This window comes from Alligator mississippiensis, chromosome 7 (genome assembly GCF_030867095.1).
Source record: "Alligator mississippiensis isolate rAllMis1 chromosome 7, rAllMis1, whole genome shotgun sequence".
In the NCBI taxonomy this organism is placed as follows: Eukaryota; Metazoa; Chordata; order Crocodylia; family Alligatoridae; genus Alligator; species Alligator mississippiensis.
The window spans coordinates 16,145,413-16,161,154 of record NC_081830.1 but is presented as its reverse complement, the minus strand read 5'-3'; the positions used below and the strand labels follow the sequence as shown (position 1 = coordinate 16,161,154).

Below are 15,742 nucleotides of genomic sequence, written 5' to 3'. Positions count from 1 at the left end.
AGAACAGACCAAAGACTTGGATAACACATCCAGAGTAGGAAATGGACCTGGTGTTCAATAGGGAATTAGACATGGATTTGGGCACGGTCACTGAGATGGAGCCAAGGTCCACGATGGACAAAGTAATCAAGAAAAAGAACATAGGAGAATGAAGTTCATAGTTAAGAGTCACAGTTGTGATAATGAGGAGATTCCCTACCAGGGTTGCCAAGTACGCTGCTAGAAAGATAACAAAGTGTAAGATCTGGAGCTCCTGAATATCAGAAAAGCCCAGGAGCAGGAACTCAGTCACGGTGGTTTGGTTGGACATTTTCAATACATTGTGCAAGGCCTGTGAAGGAAGGAGGAGGATAATGGCCAGAATCAGAGTTACAAATATAACAGGAGGGAATCTCACATCAGAAACACCTCAGGAACAAGTGGTCAGTACTGTCTGTCTTTAAGTGCTGTAAAATTGTCAGTGGAAAGTATTCTTGCTGGGAATATGGGTTTTTGAGTATAAAGAAATTCCACAAAAATCCTTATCTGTGGGCATAAGTTCAGTTATATATATATATATAAATACACAAACACACACATAAAACAAAATCTGGATGCAATGACTGAGGTGGGATTGTAATTCTGGTGTTGCTGGGCAAGACTGAATCTCTGCCGTGGGGCATAGAATTTAAGCCTCAAAAAGAGTTTCTTATAAAAATGTCTTCTGCTAAACACATACTTTTCACAATACGTGTCTTTTCTTCAAAATCACCATTTTATGAAGAAGCACTATCAGTACTGGGGTGAAGGGATAATTTGGTGTAAAAGTGCAGCCTCCAGGAGCTTTTGATTTGAAAAATCTCAAGTTGCTGAAACACTACAAATCTGAACTTTCTACACACCCCAGCCTCAGCTGAGACTATGAATTGAATAAATTCACTCAGCCACTGTTTCTGAGCTTTCTGATCCAACGTCTTACAGAGATTACTACTGTCTAGAGGTCCCCAACTCAACTCCTCCAGAGGCTCTCTGCTTATTCTATCAAGCGTTTGCCCTAGGCCTTTATTGCTAGTCGGAGCAACAGCTACTCCGATAGGTGCTGTTCTTCCACTTAACCAAAGAGTATTAAATCCAAGGTACAGCAGGTCGGCTTTGAGAGAGGCAGGGTGTGAAGGCATGCAAGGGCTAAAGACTAGGAAGGTCCCACACTAGGTACTAATGGCAGCCAATTCTGTTTCATCACAGAGTGAAATGAAAGCCCAAACTGTGTGCGAATGCCAAATACTGTACGTGTGTGGCTGCATATACGCAGTTTCGTCTCATAAAGTGAAGTAGAATCTGGCACCAAGTAATAGGAATTGTTCCGGTATAAGTATTTCCATATATCCCATTCTCCTACCTGAGCCGGCACCCACATTTTATTGATTAATTATCTGTTCACATCACTATCAGTGGCATTGACATCAGTGACTTGAAATTGCATAATTGTGGTGGATTTCGTAATGATATATTCTTTACTTTCCTAACGTCCTCCCAATTTGTTTTCAAAAACCTACTCTGTGCACACATGAAGTTTATTATCCTATTTTTACCTCACTTGCTTTTAACTGAAACTAAAGTTTAAATGTAGGTTAAACAACTGTTAGGGGGCATATTGAAGCTTCAGTCCTTACTCATGCCATACTTAGCTTAATGCAGATCTTTGGACCTGTGAGTCTAGAGCAGAAGAAATAATCCTGAGCATCATCATTGAATCATAGTGTTGGAAATACCACTAAGGGTCATATGGCCCAACCCCCTCCATCCTTCCCTATTTAGGAAGGGAGAACAGTTATTCACCCACTTCTTTATGGCAATTTTTCAGATATTAGAAGACTGCTATGATCTCCCTCTTAACTGCCATTTCTGCAAGCTAAAGATGCTTCGTTCTCAGTGTCCTTAGACCCACACGGCTACAACCTACACCCCTGTTTTGCATCTAATACTCCTGTTGTTGCAGCCCAAAACTGCATTAATGTTTCTGTAGCTACATCAAATTCCATGTTCATATTGAGTCTGTGACCCACCTTTTCAACCATGATACCACCCAGGAATTGTAACCCAGGCTGTATTCGTGCTTTTGATTCTTCTCTCCTATGTGCATAAAGTTGCATTTATTTTGTGGCCTTCATCTTATTGTTTCAAGCCCAGCTCCCCAATCTATCTGCATCCATCTGAACTCTATTCCTGCCCCTAAAGTGTTTGCATTTCATTCCAGTTTCACGTCATCTGGAGATATGCCTGTGTAGTCTGTCATCTGAATAATTGATTGTATCAATTAGTAAACAAAACTCTTTAATCCTTCATTATCTTGCAATTGATGGGATATATTTTAGAGGGTGCAAAGAGAGTAAAATTGATGCGTGAAACATTACTTTCCCACTTCAACAGTGTCAACCGAAATGATAAAATCCAAGTCACTGACCTTACAAAGTTACAGAATTAACCCACCACCTTCATTTATAATATGCAAGATTCACACAATACTTTGAAAAAAGACTAATTTTATGTGTAAATTAGAAAAGAAAAATATAGGAGAAGGAAAGTCATGAAAGAAAGATGGACATATTGTTCTTGGAGCGGATCAGCCTGTGGAGCAGTTTCCTCAGGGCAGCTTGGATCTCCTTGTTCCTCATGCTGTAGATGACAGGATTCATCAATGGAGGCACCACAGAATACAGAACAGCTGCCAGGAGATCCAGGGGGGACGGGGAGTCAGAGATGGGCTTCGTGTAGGCAATGACGGCAGTGGAAAGAAATAGGGAGACCACGATAAGGTGGGGAATGCAGGTGGAGAAGGCTTTCTGCTGACCCTGCTCCGAGGGGATGCTCCACACCGCGGTGAAGATCCGAACATACGACACAACGATGAAAACAAAACAGCCTAGAGCTAAAAACGCACTGATTGCAAGAGCTGCCTCCTCCCTGCGGTATGTGTCGGAGCAGGAGAGCTTGAGCAGCTGGGGCACTTCACAAAAGAACTGGTTGATGATATTTGAGTGGCAGAAGGGGAGACTAAAGGTGCTCCCAGTGTGCACTGCAGAGTTGATGGCACCAGCAGCCCAAGCACTGGCACCCATCTGGACACAAGCTCTCCTGTTCATTATTATCTCATAATGCAGTGGCTTGCAGATGGCAACGTACCGGACATATGCCATGATGGTGAGGAATGCAAGATCGGCTGTACAGAAGAGGAAGAAGAGAAAGACCTGGGCCACACATCCAGCATAGGAAATTGTCCTGGTGTTTAAGAGAGAATTGGCCATGGACTTGGGGACAATGACGGAGATGGCCCCAAGGTCAAGGATGGACAAATTTGCCAAAAAGTAGTACATGGGGCTGTGGAGGTGGTGGTCCTTAGTTACAACAGTGAGGACAAGGAGGTTCCCCACCAGAGCTGCCAGGTACGCTGCCAGAAAGATGACGAAGTGCAAGATCTGCAGCTCCCGAGTGTCCGAGAAGCCCAGGAGGAGGAACTCGGTTACAGTGGTCCAGTTGGACATCTTCCTTCCCAGGGCACTGTGCAAGTCCTGGGTACAATAAAACAAGGGCAGTGGTAAGGAGGAGAGTAACAAACTCAATGGCTTTGATATTCCCAGCAATAATGTCTCCAAATTTCATGCTAAGAATGGAAATATTCCAGTTTTCTTCCTATGATATACTTGATTTTAATAAATGATTTTTCCATGGCAAGACCCTACATAAAATAAAATATTTTGATATTCCTTTAGAAAGTGAAGAAAATGTTAACCCAGCCACAACTCAGGATTCATTTCCTTTGCTTTAAATCTGAAAGTCTATTGCTTTCAATAGATCTCACCTAGAAAATGTATGCTGGAAACAAACATGTATGAAATAAAAGATATTATACAAAAAAGATTAATTCCTTAGTGGTCCCAATCCCACCCCTCTCCTTTTCCCACCCTACTTCCAATATGCTATGTAACATTATCTGCATTTATAGCAAAAACATTGAAAATATCTTTGTTTGCTCTTGTAGCTTTGAATCTATTATACAGAAAATGCAGAATGATTTCTGTAGCTAGGTTTTCCAACTTTTAATGTTTTAATATCTCCTCTGCATCTTACTAAGACAGGACACTTCACCAATGCAGAAAACTTACTGAAATTGTTTTTGTGGAAGTTTCCTCATCTCTTGTGTCACATTCAGGCTTCCCCTGCCGAGATCCTTTGCTCTTGTCCAGTTGATCTCTCAGCTCTCCTCTGCACCAACCGCTAGTCTGGGTCCCCAGAAGCACAGCTAACTCAGAGGTCTTTCTCTGCTCCCTCTGTCACTGAACGACTGGAGTGAATCCAACCAGGTTTCTGAATGCACAGCTGACTTCAACCCTGCCTTGTAGAAAAGGAGTGAAGGAAGACGGCAATTTTTCAGTAGTTTCCTTCTGAAGGCTCCTGGGACTCGTTCCCTGGAGTCCTGCACAGCTCAGAAGGGAAAGCCCAGATGTAAACAGTCCGAGCTGTACAGATGTTAGCAGAACAGCACAGCTGTGCTGTGCTTTAATCTCCCTCACAACACAAGTTATGGTATCTCCGAGAAGGCCCTGAGCTTCTCTGTCTTTCTCAGTTGTCCCATTGAGCCAGACTAGGCACCTTAGGATGCAGGGAGGCAAGAGATTGCCATTGGATTAGTTGCTATGCAGTTTTGCATGAGAACATAACATGAGAATAAAAGTCAGGTTGTAAGGTGCAAAAAACAAATAATTCCCCATTGCAATGCCCCATAGCAAGGCATCATGTTAACAAAATATTAGCTCAGTAATCATTAATAGGCTCCTGGTTCTGAATATACTGTCGTGAGAGAGCCCAAAGAAGAGCAACGCACATGATCAGAGGTCAGGGAAGCAGACCCTACAATGACAGACTGAGAACCATGGGGCTCTTTAGCCTGGAAAAGTGCAGGCTCAGGGGTGATCAGGTGGCCACCTATAAAGTTTATCAGGGGTGTCCACCAGTATCTGGGGGAACGATTGTTCACCAGGGCGCCCCAAGGGATGACAAAGTCGACCGGTTATTAACTACTGCAAGACCGTTTCAGACTGGACATAAGGAAGAATTTCTTTACTGTTGGAGCCCCTAGGCTCTGGAATAGCCTGCCATCGGAGCTGGTTCAAGCACCTACATTGAACAACTTCAAGAGAAATTTGGGTGCTAATCTTGCTGGGATCATTTGACCACAGCTGATTTCCTGCCTCTTGGGCAGGGGGCTGGACTCGAAGATCTTCCGAGGTCCCTTCCAGCCTGAATGTCTATGCATCTATGAAATGTGACAGCCCCTCAGACCGCTTTCCCTGACTCATATACACACAGGATCCCAGCTCCCCTTAAACAAAGGGATCTCATACACAGATGCCCCCTTTATGACAGATCAAGCCCACGGGGTGGCCTAGCGGAGGCACTGCATGCAGCTTGCGTTCTGGATCGGCTACATGTGCAGTTTGCAGCATTTGTACAGCTCTGTCCCTGTACGCCGCATGCAACACAAACCAGCCCCAGCATCATGCACATAAGATGCTTGGGGCCAGCCTGGAAGCCATGGTACGGACAGGATGCAGTTCCAGTCTGGGGTTCATACCGCATGTAGTATTTGTGCCAGCCTAGGCGCATCTATACAATATGCTGCATCACTGTAGTGATGAGCTACGATGATGTAGATTATCACTGTGAGAACGTAGTGTTGGCGGGCACTAGCCGTGTCACCACCACTGCTACCTAATAAGAGGTAGCAATGAGCTACTGTGCATTCATGTATTGCTAGTGTGCAGTAGGGTTGGAAACGATCCATGCGCTGTCAGGACTCTGCAGTCCTGGCAGGTACTGAGCATTCATTTAGCACTTGCTAAAGCTAGTACTAAACGTCTGCACAGTAACAACTGCCCAGTGGGGCGGACATGGAGATGCACCCATTGACTGTGCACACTGCATCCTGCATGCAGGGTGGGTCAACGAGCCCAATCCAGAAAAACCCCAGTCCAGTACGCAGGGCTGATCTGGCGCACGTGCCGCATGTAGCGCGCATCCCAGCCCAGTCCTAAGCTGTGTACAGCCCATGCCAGGCAGGCAGGCTGCACAAGGAGCATCAAGGGATCAGAGACCGTTCATGGACCTGATTTCTCTTGATCTGAACCTGCCAGATGCCAGAGCCTGACGTGACCATATGTGTCTCTGTGCTTCAGCCTCCATGCTGCGTTACTGTCCTGGCAGCTCCCACTTGGGACAGGGGTTGGTTGGAGTCCCGCAGCTAGAAGTTTTATGGTGTTTGGAATTCACTCTCTTCATGGATGTTCCCATAGCCAAAAACAATGATCCCATCATGGGAGAAATTTAAAAATATCAACATTTCCCAGTCCCCAAATTGGGATTTTTAATTTTTTTTTTTTTTTATGAACCAAACAGTCCCAAAATATTTCATTTTGACCTTATCAGTCTTGTCTGGACTTCATCACAGCAGTTGGCAACCTAGAGCCCATGACCCCATTGTATCCACCCTGTGGAGGAAGGTCTTTGGCCGCTTTTGGTAACACAGGCCTTCTCTGACCCTGCGCGGTGCGGTACTGCAGCTGGGCAGCAAAAAGAAGCAGCACTGGGGGAAAGTGGTAGTAGTCACCTGGTTTTGGTATCAGCCTAGTTTTCCCCTGAGCTGGTCAGTCTGGCCTAAAAGTGGAAAATGTTGGTGATCTCCCTCCTTATCATATCGATGTGTCCATTACATAGAGTTACAGAGACATCCCATGAGCCCTCCTTGCAACCTTCAAGAAAAAAGGGTGTTTTCTTTTCCCAATGTGGAACCAGCACTTTCTGATGGCATCTCTGATTGGGAATCTCCTTGATATCACAGGTATCATTCTTGACCACCGTCTCCACAGCCCCATGCACTTCTTCCTGATGAATCTTTCTTTCCCAGACCTTGGAACGATCTCTGTCACCACCTCGAAATCCTTAGCCAATTCTCTGCTGAACACCAGGTCCTTGTTCTGTGCTGGATGTGTCGTCCAAGTCCTTTTCTTCTTCTCTTCCTCGCACCTGACTTCCCTTTCCTTGCCATCTTGGCATATGATCGGTGCACTGTCATCTGCACAACACTGCACTATGAGACAATCATGAACTGGAAAGCTTGCATCTAAATGGAAACCAGTGCATGGATTTGTGGTTTTCTATTTTGTGTCCTACACACTGGTAACATCTTTAGTGTATCTTTCCACCAAGCTAATATCATCAACCGGTTCTTCTGTGAAATCCCTCAGCTAATCAAGCTCACTTGCTCTGACTTGTACCTTTTCACAGCTGGCAATAATTGCTGTTGGTGTTTGCATAACTTTAGACCCGTTTTGTTTTCATAATTGTATCATACAGTCAGATAGTCAACACGGTGCCCATCTGAGCAAGGACAGCACAAAGACTTCTTACCTTCCTTCCTCACCTCATTCTGTCTCCTTGCTTATTAGCATGGGTACCTGTCCCTATATGAAACCTAGCTCTAGCTCCCCATCAGCTCTTGACCTCATAGAAGCCATTCTCTGTTCTGTGCTGGATCCACTAATCAAGCCAGTTATGTACAGCATGAGGAACAAGGACCTTAAATGTGCCCCGTGGTTGCATCCCCTTCTGCTGCTGCCACTGTCCCCAACAGACCCAGGCAAAGGGAGCCCCAATGCTGGCCATGCCCCAATCCAGGTGCGGGCTCTGGTTCCACAGGGTGCCAGGTTCAGGAGGGAACAGCAGTCGTGGTGCACAGGTCCTTTCTTCCAGGATCTGCTCCCAGTCCAGGTGGGACACCTGCAGGGGAGTGCGGTGGAGACAGTGCTCAAAAACTTGCAAAGAACATTTTTCCATTGATTTTGTTGGTCTAATAAAAATATTGCATCTACCCAATAAACGTGCCTTTCAACATGGCCACAGTTTTGAAGCATGGGATTTTCGGTACATGAGATATTGCAGTCTTTTTAAATAGAGTGGCTTCCAAGACCTGCTCTAATTAAAATGGCACCCTCTTCCCCCTGCCCCAGAGCATGTGTAAAGATGCCCATATGCAGACATAGGGAACTGGAGACAGATCATGATCCCACCAGTTGTCTTGAGAGACCAGAACAGTCCCTGGCTTTAACACCTGAGGTCTCCATTCATGCTCTATTTCTGTGTGAATGATACAGATTACTTGATGTGCAATGAGGCTGACGGGCTCAGGGAAGAAGGCTGGAGCAACTCTTTTCATACCTGGCTTACCTCTTCATACCCAGCCCATGTGAACAGTGGCAAAGCAGTTGCCCCTGCTCACGTCCGTTCAAAGACCTGCTGATTGCTATTCTCCTAAAGCAAGCCCTAGACAAGGAATGACAGGACCCACAAAACATCCCACCCATCTGAACTCTTCTCAGCTGATAACCCTCACCCTCCCACCCCAAAACGCACACGCGCACATGCACACACACGCACACGCACACACACCCCAGCCTCAGCTGTGACTATGAACTGAATAAATTCTCTCAGCCACTGTCTGAGCTTTCTGATCCAACGTCTTACAGAGACTGCCACTGTCTAGAGGTCCTCAACCCAACTCCTCCAGAGGCTCTCTGCTTATTCTATCCAGCGTTTGCCCTAGGCTTTTATTGCTAGTCAGAGCAACAGCTATTCCGATAGGTGCTGTTCTTCCACTTAACCAAAGAGTATTAAATCCAAGGTACAGCAGGTCGGCTTTGAGAGAGGCAGGGTGTGAAGGCATGCAAGGACTAAAGACTAGGAAGGTCCTACACTAGGTACTAATGGCAGCCAATTCTGTTTCATCACAGAGTGAAATGAAAGCCCAAACTGTGTGCGAATGCCAAATACTGTACGTGTGTGGCTGCGTATACGCAGTTTCGTCTCATAAAGTGAAGTAGAATCTGGCACCAAGAACTAGGAATGATTCCAGTGTAAGTATTTCCATATATACCCTTCTCCTACCTGAGCCGGCGCCCACATTTTATTGATTAATTATCTGTTCACATCACTATCAGTGGCATTGACATCAGTGACTTGAAATAGCGTAATTGTGGTTGAATTCGTAATGACATATTCTTTACTTTCCTAACATCCTCCCAATTTGTTTTCAAAAACCTACTCTGTGCACACATGAAGTTCATTATCCTATTTTTACCTCACTTGCTTTTAACTGAAACTAAAGTTTAAATGTAGGTTAAACAACTGTTAGGGGGCATAGATTTCATAGACATTAGGGCTGGAAGGGACCTCGGAAGATCATCGAGTCCAGCCCCCCGCCCAAAGGGCAGGACGTCAGCTGAGGTCATAGGATCCCAGCAAGATAAGCATCCAGTTTCATCTTGAAGGTGTTCAATGAAAGCGCTTGAACAACCTCCGGTGGCAGGCTGTTCCAGACCTTGGGGGCTCGGACAGTAAAGAAATTCTTCCTTATGTCCAGCCTGAAACGGTCTTGTAGTAGTTTGTGACCATTCGTCCTCGTCATCCCTTGGGGCGCTCTGGTGAACAAACGTTCCCCCACATACTGGTGGTCACCGCTGATAAACTTGTAGGTGGCCATCAGATCACCCCTGAGCCTGCGCTTTTCCAGGCTAAAGAGCCCCAGGGCTCTCAGCCTGTCATCGTAGGGTCTGCTTCCCTGACCTCTGATCATGCACGTGGCTCTTCTCTGGACTTTCTCAAGCTTCTCCACATCCTTTTTGAATTGTGGAGCCCAAAACTGGACACAGTACTCCAGCTGCGGCCTCACTAAGGCCGAGTACAGGGGGAGAATGACGTCCCGAGATTTGCTTGAGAAGCATCTATGGATGCAAGCCAGCGTTTTGGTCGCTTTACTAGCCGCAGCATCGCACTGCAGGCTCATGTTCATCTTGTGGTCAATGATGACCCCCAAGTCTCTTTCTTCCATAGTGCTAACCAACATAGCACTGCCGAGCCTATAAGGATGCTGCGGGTTTTTTTTCCCAAGGTGGAGAACCTTGCATTTATCGGCATTGAACACGATCAGATTCTCATCCGCCCACTTGCTGAGCCTGTCCAGGTCAGCCTGGATCATCCGCCTGTCTTCTGGTGTGGATGCTTTGCCCCAAAGTTTGGTGTCATCGGCGAACTTGGCCATTCTGCTTCTGACTCCAGTGTCTACATCATTAATGAAGATTTTGAACAGTATGGGTCCAAGGAGAGAGCCCTGGGGGACCCCACTGGTCACAGGACACCACGATGAGTGACTTCCATCAATTACTACCCTCTGGTTCCGACCCCGGAGCCAATTCTCCAGCCAGTGGATCGTGGGGGACCCAAGGTGACAATTGGCCAGTTTCTCCAAGAGACAATCATGGGACACCAGATCGAAGGCTTTTTTGAAGTCAAGATATATGACATCAATCTCATCTCCCTTGTCCAGGTGATAGGTCACCTGGTCGTAGAAGGAAATGAGATTGGTCAAGCAAGACCTACCCGCAACAAACCCGTGCTGGCTATCCCTTAAGATGTTGGCGTCGGCCAGTCCATTAAGGATGGCCTCTTTAATAAACTTTTCTAAGATCTTCCCCGGGATAGAAGTCAGGCTGATGGGCCTATAGTTAGCCGGATCCACTTTCCTCCCTTTCTTGAAGATAGGCACCACATTGGCCTTCTTCCAGTCTTCGGGCACTACACCAGAGTGCCAAGAGGTTCAAAGATCCATGCTAGAGGCTGGGCTATGATGCTCGCCAGCTCCTTGAGTACCCTGGGGTGAAGATTGTCAGGGCCGGCTGACTTGAAGGTATCCAGCTTCTCAAGATGTTCCTTCACAAAGTCAGCATTAATGGAGGGCAGGGGATCACCCTCACCCGGACTTCCCGGCCCTGTAGCGGGCACGGGTGTCCCATGGGGCTGATGAAAGACCGATACAAAGTACCTATTTAATAGGTTGGCTTTTTCCTGGGCGTCAGTTGTCAGTTGCCCCATCTGGTTCAGCAGGGGTCCAACGTTGCCCCTGCTTTTCCTCCGGCTCCCCACATATCTGAAAAAGGACTTTTTATTGTCCTTGATGCTCAAAGCTAGCTGGAGTTCAGTTGCAGCCTTGGCTTTCCTGGTCTGCTCCCTACAGGACCGGACCAGTGCAGAATAATCCTCCTTGGAGGTGACTCCCATCCTCCATCCTTTGTAGGCCTTTCTTTTTAGCCTCAAGAGGTCTGCTAGGTCCCTGGAGAGCCAGGGGGGCTGCTGTGCCCTCTTGCTGCCTTTCCTCCGAGATGGAATAGACTTAGTTTGTGCATGGAGGATCGCTCCCTTGAGGAGCAACCACTCTTCTTGAACTCCCCTCTCCCTGCGGTCACAGTCCCTTAGGGCCTCACTGACAAGCCTCCTGAGCTTGTCAAAGTCGGCTTTCCTGAAGTCAAGGACTTGCATGTTGCTGACCGACTTGCCAGCTTTTCGGCGGATGGTGAAGGTGATCAGCTCGTGGTCGCTGTCACCCAGCTTCCCATCGATCACTAGATCGCCGACTAGGTCCTCCCCAGTAGCCAGCATCAGGTCAAGGAGCGCTTTGCCTCTCATTGGCCCATAGACTTCTTGAGTCAGGTAGAGGTCATCCACGCATGAGAGGAAGTTCTGCGACCGCTTATATTTTGCTGAGCGATCCTCCCACGAGATGTCCGGGTAATTGAAGTCACCCATGACAACCATGGTCCTGGAGCAAGCTGCCTCAGCCAGTTCCTGGGCAAACTCCTGGTCTAGCTCAGGACTTTGGGTGGGAGATCTGTAATAGACTCCCACCATTGTGTCCCCTGTGCCGTGTTCCCCACGGATTTTAACCCAAAGGGTCTCCAGCCGTCCACCCTGGTCGCCAATATCGGCTTGCAGGGACACGTAGCTTTCCTTAACATAGAGAGCTACACCCCCGCCCCTTTTCTCTACACGATCCCTCCTGTACAGGGTATAGCCATCTATTCCCGTGGTCCAGTCATGGGTGGAGTCCCACCAGGTCTCCGTGATCCCTATGACATCGTAATTGTTTGCACTGAGCAGGAGGATGAGCTCCTCCTGCTTATTCCCCAGGCTCCTGGCATTTGTGTACAGGCAGGCAAGTGCCCCCTGGGGGGCTCCTTCCTTGCCCACAGATTTTACCAGGGCTGGGGCTGGGGTGGGCTCCCTTGAGTGCCGTGATCCGCTGGCTTTGCAAGGATTGTTCAGCGGGCCAGCAGTGGCGGTAGTCCCCCCGTCCCCCAACGGGCTTAGTTTAAAGCCCGGTGGAGCAGGTCAGCCAGTCTGGCTGAGAAGAGCCTCCTCCCTAGGGGAGAGAGGTGGAGACCATCTCTTCCCAGCAGCTCGCTGCCTCTCTCGCCAAAGAGCGGGCTGTGGTCATGAAAGCCAAAGCCTTCCTGATGACACCAGCGCCGCAGTCTTTGGTTGACCACATAGATCCTTCTGTCCCTTCTCAGCCCATAGCCTGAGACTGGGAGGATCGACGAGAAGACCACCTGTGCCCCCAGACCCTTAAGCCCCGCTCCCAAATCCCTGTACCGCCTCATGACCTGGCTGGGAGTGCTCCGAGCCGTGTCATTGGTGCCCACATGAATAAGGAGCATGGGATAGTGGTCTGTGGGTTTGAGGAGCTTGGGGATCCTCTCTGCAATGTCCCGGATGCGGGCCCCTGGGAAGCAGCAGACTTGCCGGGCTAAGGGGTCAGGGTGGCAGATTGGCCCCTCCGTCCCCCTCAGGAGGGAGTCTCCCACAACAAACACCTTACGCATATTGAAGCTTCAGTCCTTACTCATGCATGCATAGCTTAATGCAGATCTTTGGACCTGTGAGTCTAGAGCAGAAGCAATAATGCTGAGCATCATCATAGAATCATAGCATTGGAAATACCCCTAAGGGTCATATGGCCCAACCCCCTCCATCCTTCCCTATTTAGTAAGGGAGAACAGTTATTCACCCTCTTCTTTATGGCAGTTTTTCAGATATTTGAAGCCTGCTATGATCTCCCTCTTAACTGCCATTTCTGCAAGCTAAAGATGCTTAGTTCTCTCAGTTTCCCCTTGCATAGCTTGCCTTTCAACCATTTATCATTTTTGACTGCTCCATATTCCTTCTGAAAATGTGGAGCCCATAATCACACAGTAGCCTAACTAGCATCATGTACAGGGGTCCTATCACCTCCCTTATTTTACATCGATACGTCTGTTATTGCTGTCCAGAACTGCATTCACGTTTTTGTAGCTATGTCAAATTCCTGACTCATGCTGAGTCCGTGATCCACCAAACCCACCGGGTCTTTTTCAACAATGCTGCCACACAGATATTTATAATAGCAGCTGTATTAGTGCTTTTAATTATTCTTCAGTAGGTGTAGCATTTATTGCCTTGGACTTCATCCTGTGGTCTCTAGCTCAGCTTTACAACCTGTCTACATCCATCCAAATTCTATTCCTATCCTCTAAGGTGTCTGCAGTTTGTCCAAGCTAAACAGAAAATGGATATTTGCCTGTATATTGTGTCATCTAAATAATTGATTACACCAATTGGTTAACAAAAATCTTCACTTTGTCATTAAACCCGAATGCTTGCTAAGAATTTTTTTTTTTCCAGTTATTTAGGTTGATGTAATGAAAGGTATGCAATTCACACAAAGAACCTGGTCTGCCTGTGTCCGTAGACACACACGACTACAACCTACACCCCTGTTTCACATCTAATACTCCGGTTGTTGCAGCCCAAAACTGCATTAATGTTTCTGTAGCTACATAAAATTCCATGTTCATATTGAGTCTGTGATGCACCTTTTCAACCATGATACCACCCAGGAATTTTAACCCAGGCTGTATTTGTGCTTTTGATTCTTCTCCCCTATGTGCAGCAAGTTGCATTTATTTCGTGGCCTTCATCTTATTGTTTCAAGCCCAGCTTCCCAATCTATCCGCATCCATCTGAACTCTATTCCTGCCCCCTAAAGTACTAACATTTCATTCCAGTTGCACACCATCTGGAGATTTGCCTGTATAGTCTGTCAGCCAAATAATTGATTTCACCAATTAGTAAACAAAACTCTTTAATTCTTCATTATCTTGCAATTGATGGGATATATTTTAGATGGTGCAAAGACAGTAAAATTGATACATGAAACATTACTTTCCCACTTCAACAGTGTCAACCAAAATGACAAAATTCAAGTCTTTGACCTTACAAAGTTACAGAATTAACCTACCAACTTTATTTTAAATATGCAAGATTCACACAATACGATGAAAAAAGACTAATTTCATGTGTAAATTAGAAAAGGAAAATATAAGAAAATGAAAGTCATGAAAGAAAGATGGACATATTGTTCTTGGAGCGGATCAACCTGTGGAGCAGTTTCCTCAGGGCAGCTTGGATCTCCTTGTTCCTCATGCTGTAGATGACCGGATTCATCAATGGAGGCACCACAGAATACAGAACAGCTGCCAGGAGATCCAGAGGGGACGGGGAGTCCGAGACGGGCTTCGTGTAGGCAAAAACACCAGTAGAAAGAAGCAGGGAGACCACGATAAGGTGAGGAATGCACGTGGAGAAGGCTTTCTGCCGGCCCTGCTCTGAGGGGATGCTCCACACCGCGGTGAAGATCTGAACATACGACACAGTGATGAAAGCAAGACAACCTAAACATAAAAACGCACTGAAGGCAACAGCTGCCAGCTCCCTGCGGTATGTGTCGGAGCAGGAGAGCTTGAGCAGCTGGGGTATTTCACAGAAGAACTGGTTGATGATATTTGAGTGGCAGAAGGGGAGACTAAAGGTGTTCCCAGTGTGCATTGCAGAGTACATGACACCAGCAGTCCAAGCACAGGCAGCCATCTGGACACAAGCTCTCCTGTTCATTATTATCTCATAATGCAGTGGCTTGCAGATGGCAACGTACCGGTCATATGCCATGATGGTGAGGAATGCAAGATCGTCTGCAGAAAAGAGGAAGAAGAGAAAGACCTGGGACACACATCCAGCATAGGAAATTGTCCTGGTGTTTAAGAGAGAATTGGCCATGGACTTGGGGACAATGACAGAGATGGAGCCAAGGTCAAGGATGGACAAATTGGCCAAAAACCAGTACATGGGGCTGTGGAGGTGGTGGTCCGTAGTTACAACAGTGATAACAAGGAGGTTCCCCACCAGAGCTGCCAGGTACGCTGCCAGAAAGATGACAAAGTGTAAGATCTGCAGCTCCCGAGTGTCCGAGAAGCCCAGGAGGAGGAACTCAGTTACAGTGGTCCAGTTGGACATCTTCCTTCCCAGGGCGCCGTGCAAGTCCTGGGTATAATAGAACAAGGACTGTGGTAAGGAGGAGAGTAATAAACTCAGTGGCTTTGATACTCCCATCAATAATGTCTCCAAATTTCATGCTAAGAATGGAAAAATTCCATTTTTCTTCCCATGAACTTTTTGATTTTAATAAATGATTTTTCGCTGGACATCCCTACATAAAATAAAATATTTTGATATTCCTTTAGGAAGTGAAGAAAATGTTAACCCAGCCACAACTCAGGATTCCTTTCCTTTGCTTTAAATCTGAAAGTCTATCTTTTTTTTCAATAGATCTCACCTAGAAAATGTATGCTGGAAACAAATATGTAGGAAATAAATATATTATATAAAGAAGATGAATTCCTTAGAGGTCCCAATCCCACCCCTCTCCTCTTCCCTCCCTACTTCCAATATGCTATATAACATTATCTGCATTCATAGCAAAAACATTGAAAATGTCTTCATTCAA

The 15,742-nt window shown here is 46.6% G+C and overlaps 2 protein-coding genes across 2 annotated transcripts; both read right to left on the bottom strand.

Moving 5' to 3' along the window:
* Positions 1 to 2,618: 2,618 nt before the first annotated feature.
* On the bottom strand, positions 2,619 to 7,081 carry LOC132251853 (olfactory receptor 14A16-like; the record flags this gene model as incomplete). Its single annotated transcript, XM_059731771.1, has 2 exons — positions 7,060 to 7,081; positions 2,619 to 3,514 (listed from the first exon to the last, which is right to left on the bottom strand). Coding segments are annotated over exons 1-2 (918 nt in total), but the record flags the coding sequence as incomplete, so codon positions are not given.
* Positions 7,082 to 14,284: 7,203 nt separating this feature from the next.
* Positions 14,285 to 15,258, bottom strand: LOC132251692 (olfactory receptor 14A16-like). The gene has a single exon (XM_059731639.1). The coding sequence runs from the start codon at positions 15,250 to 15,252 to the stop codon at positions 14,296 to 14,298; it is 957 nt and encodes a 318-aa protein (XP_059587622.1). The 5' UTR covers positions 15,253 to 15,258; the 3' UTR covers positions 14,285 to 14,295.
* Between the last annotated feature and the right edge of the window lie 484 nt (positions 15,259 to 15,742).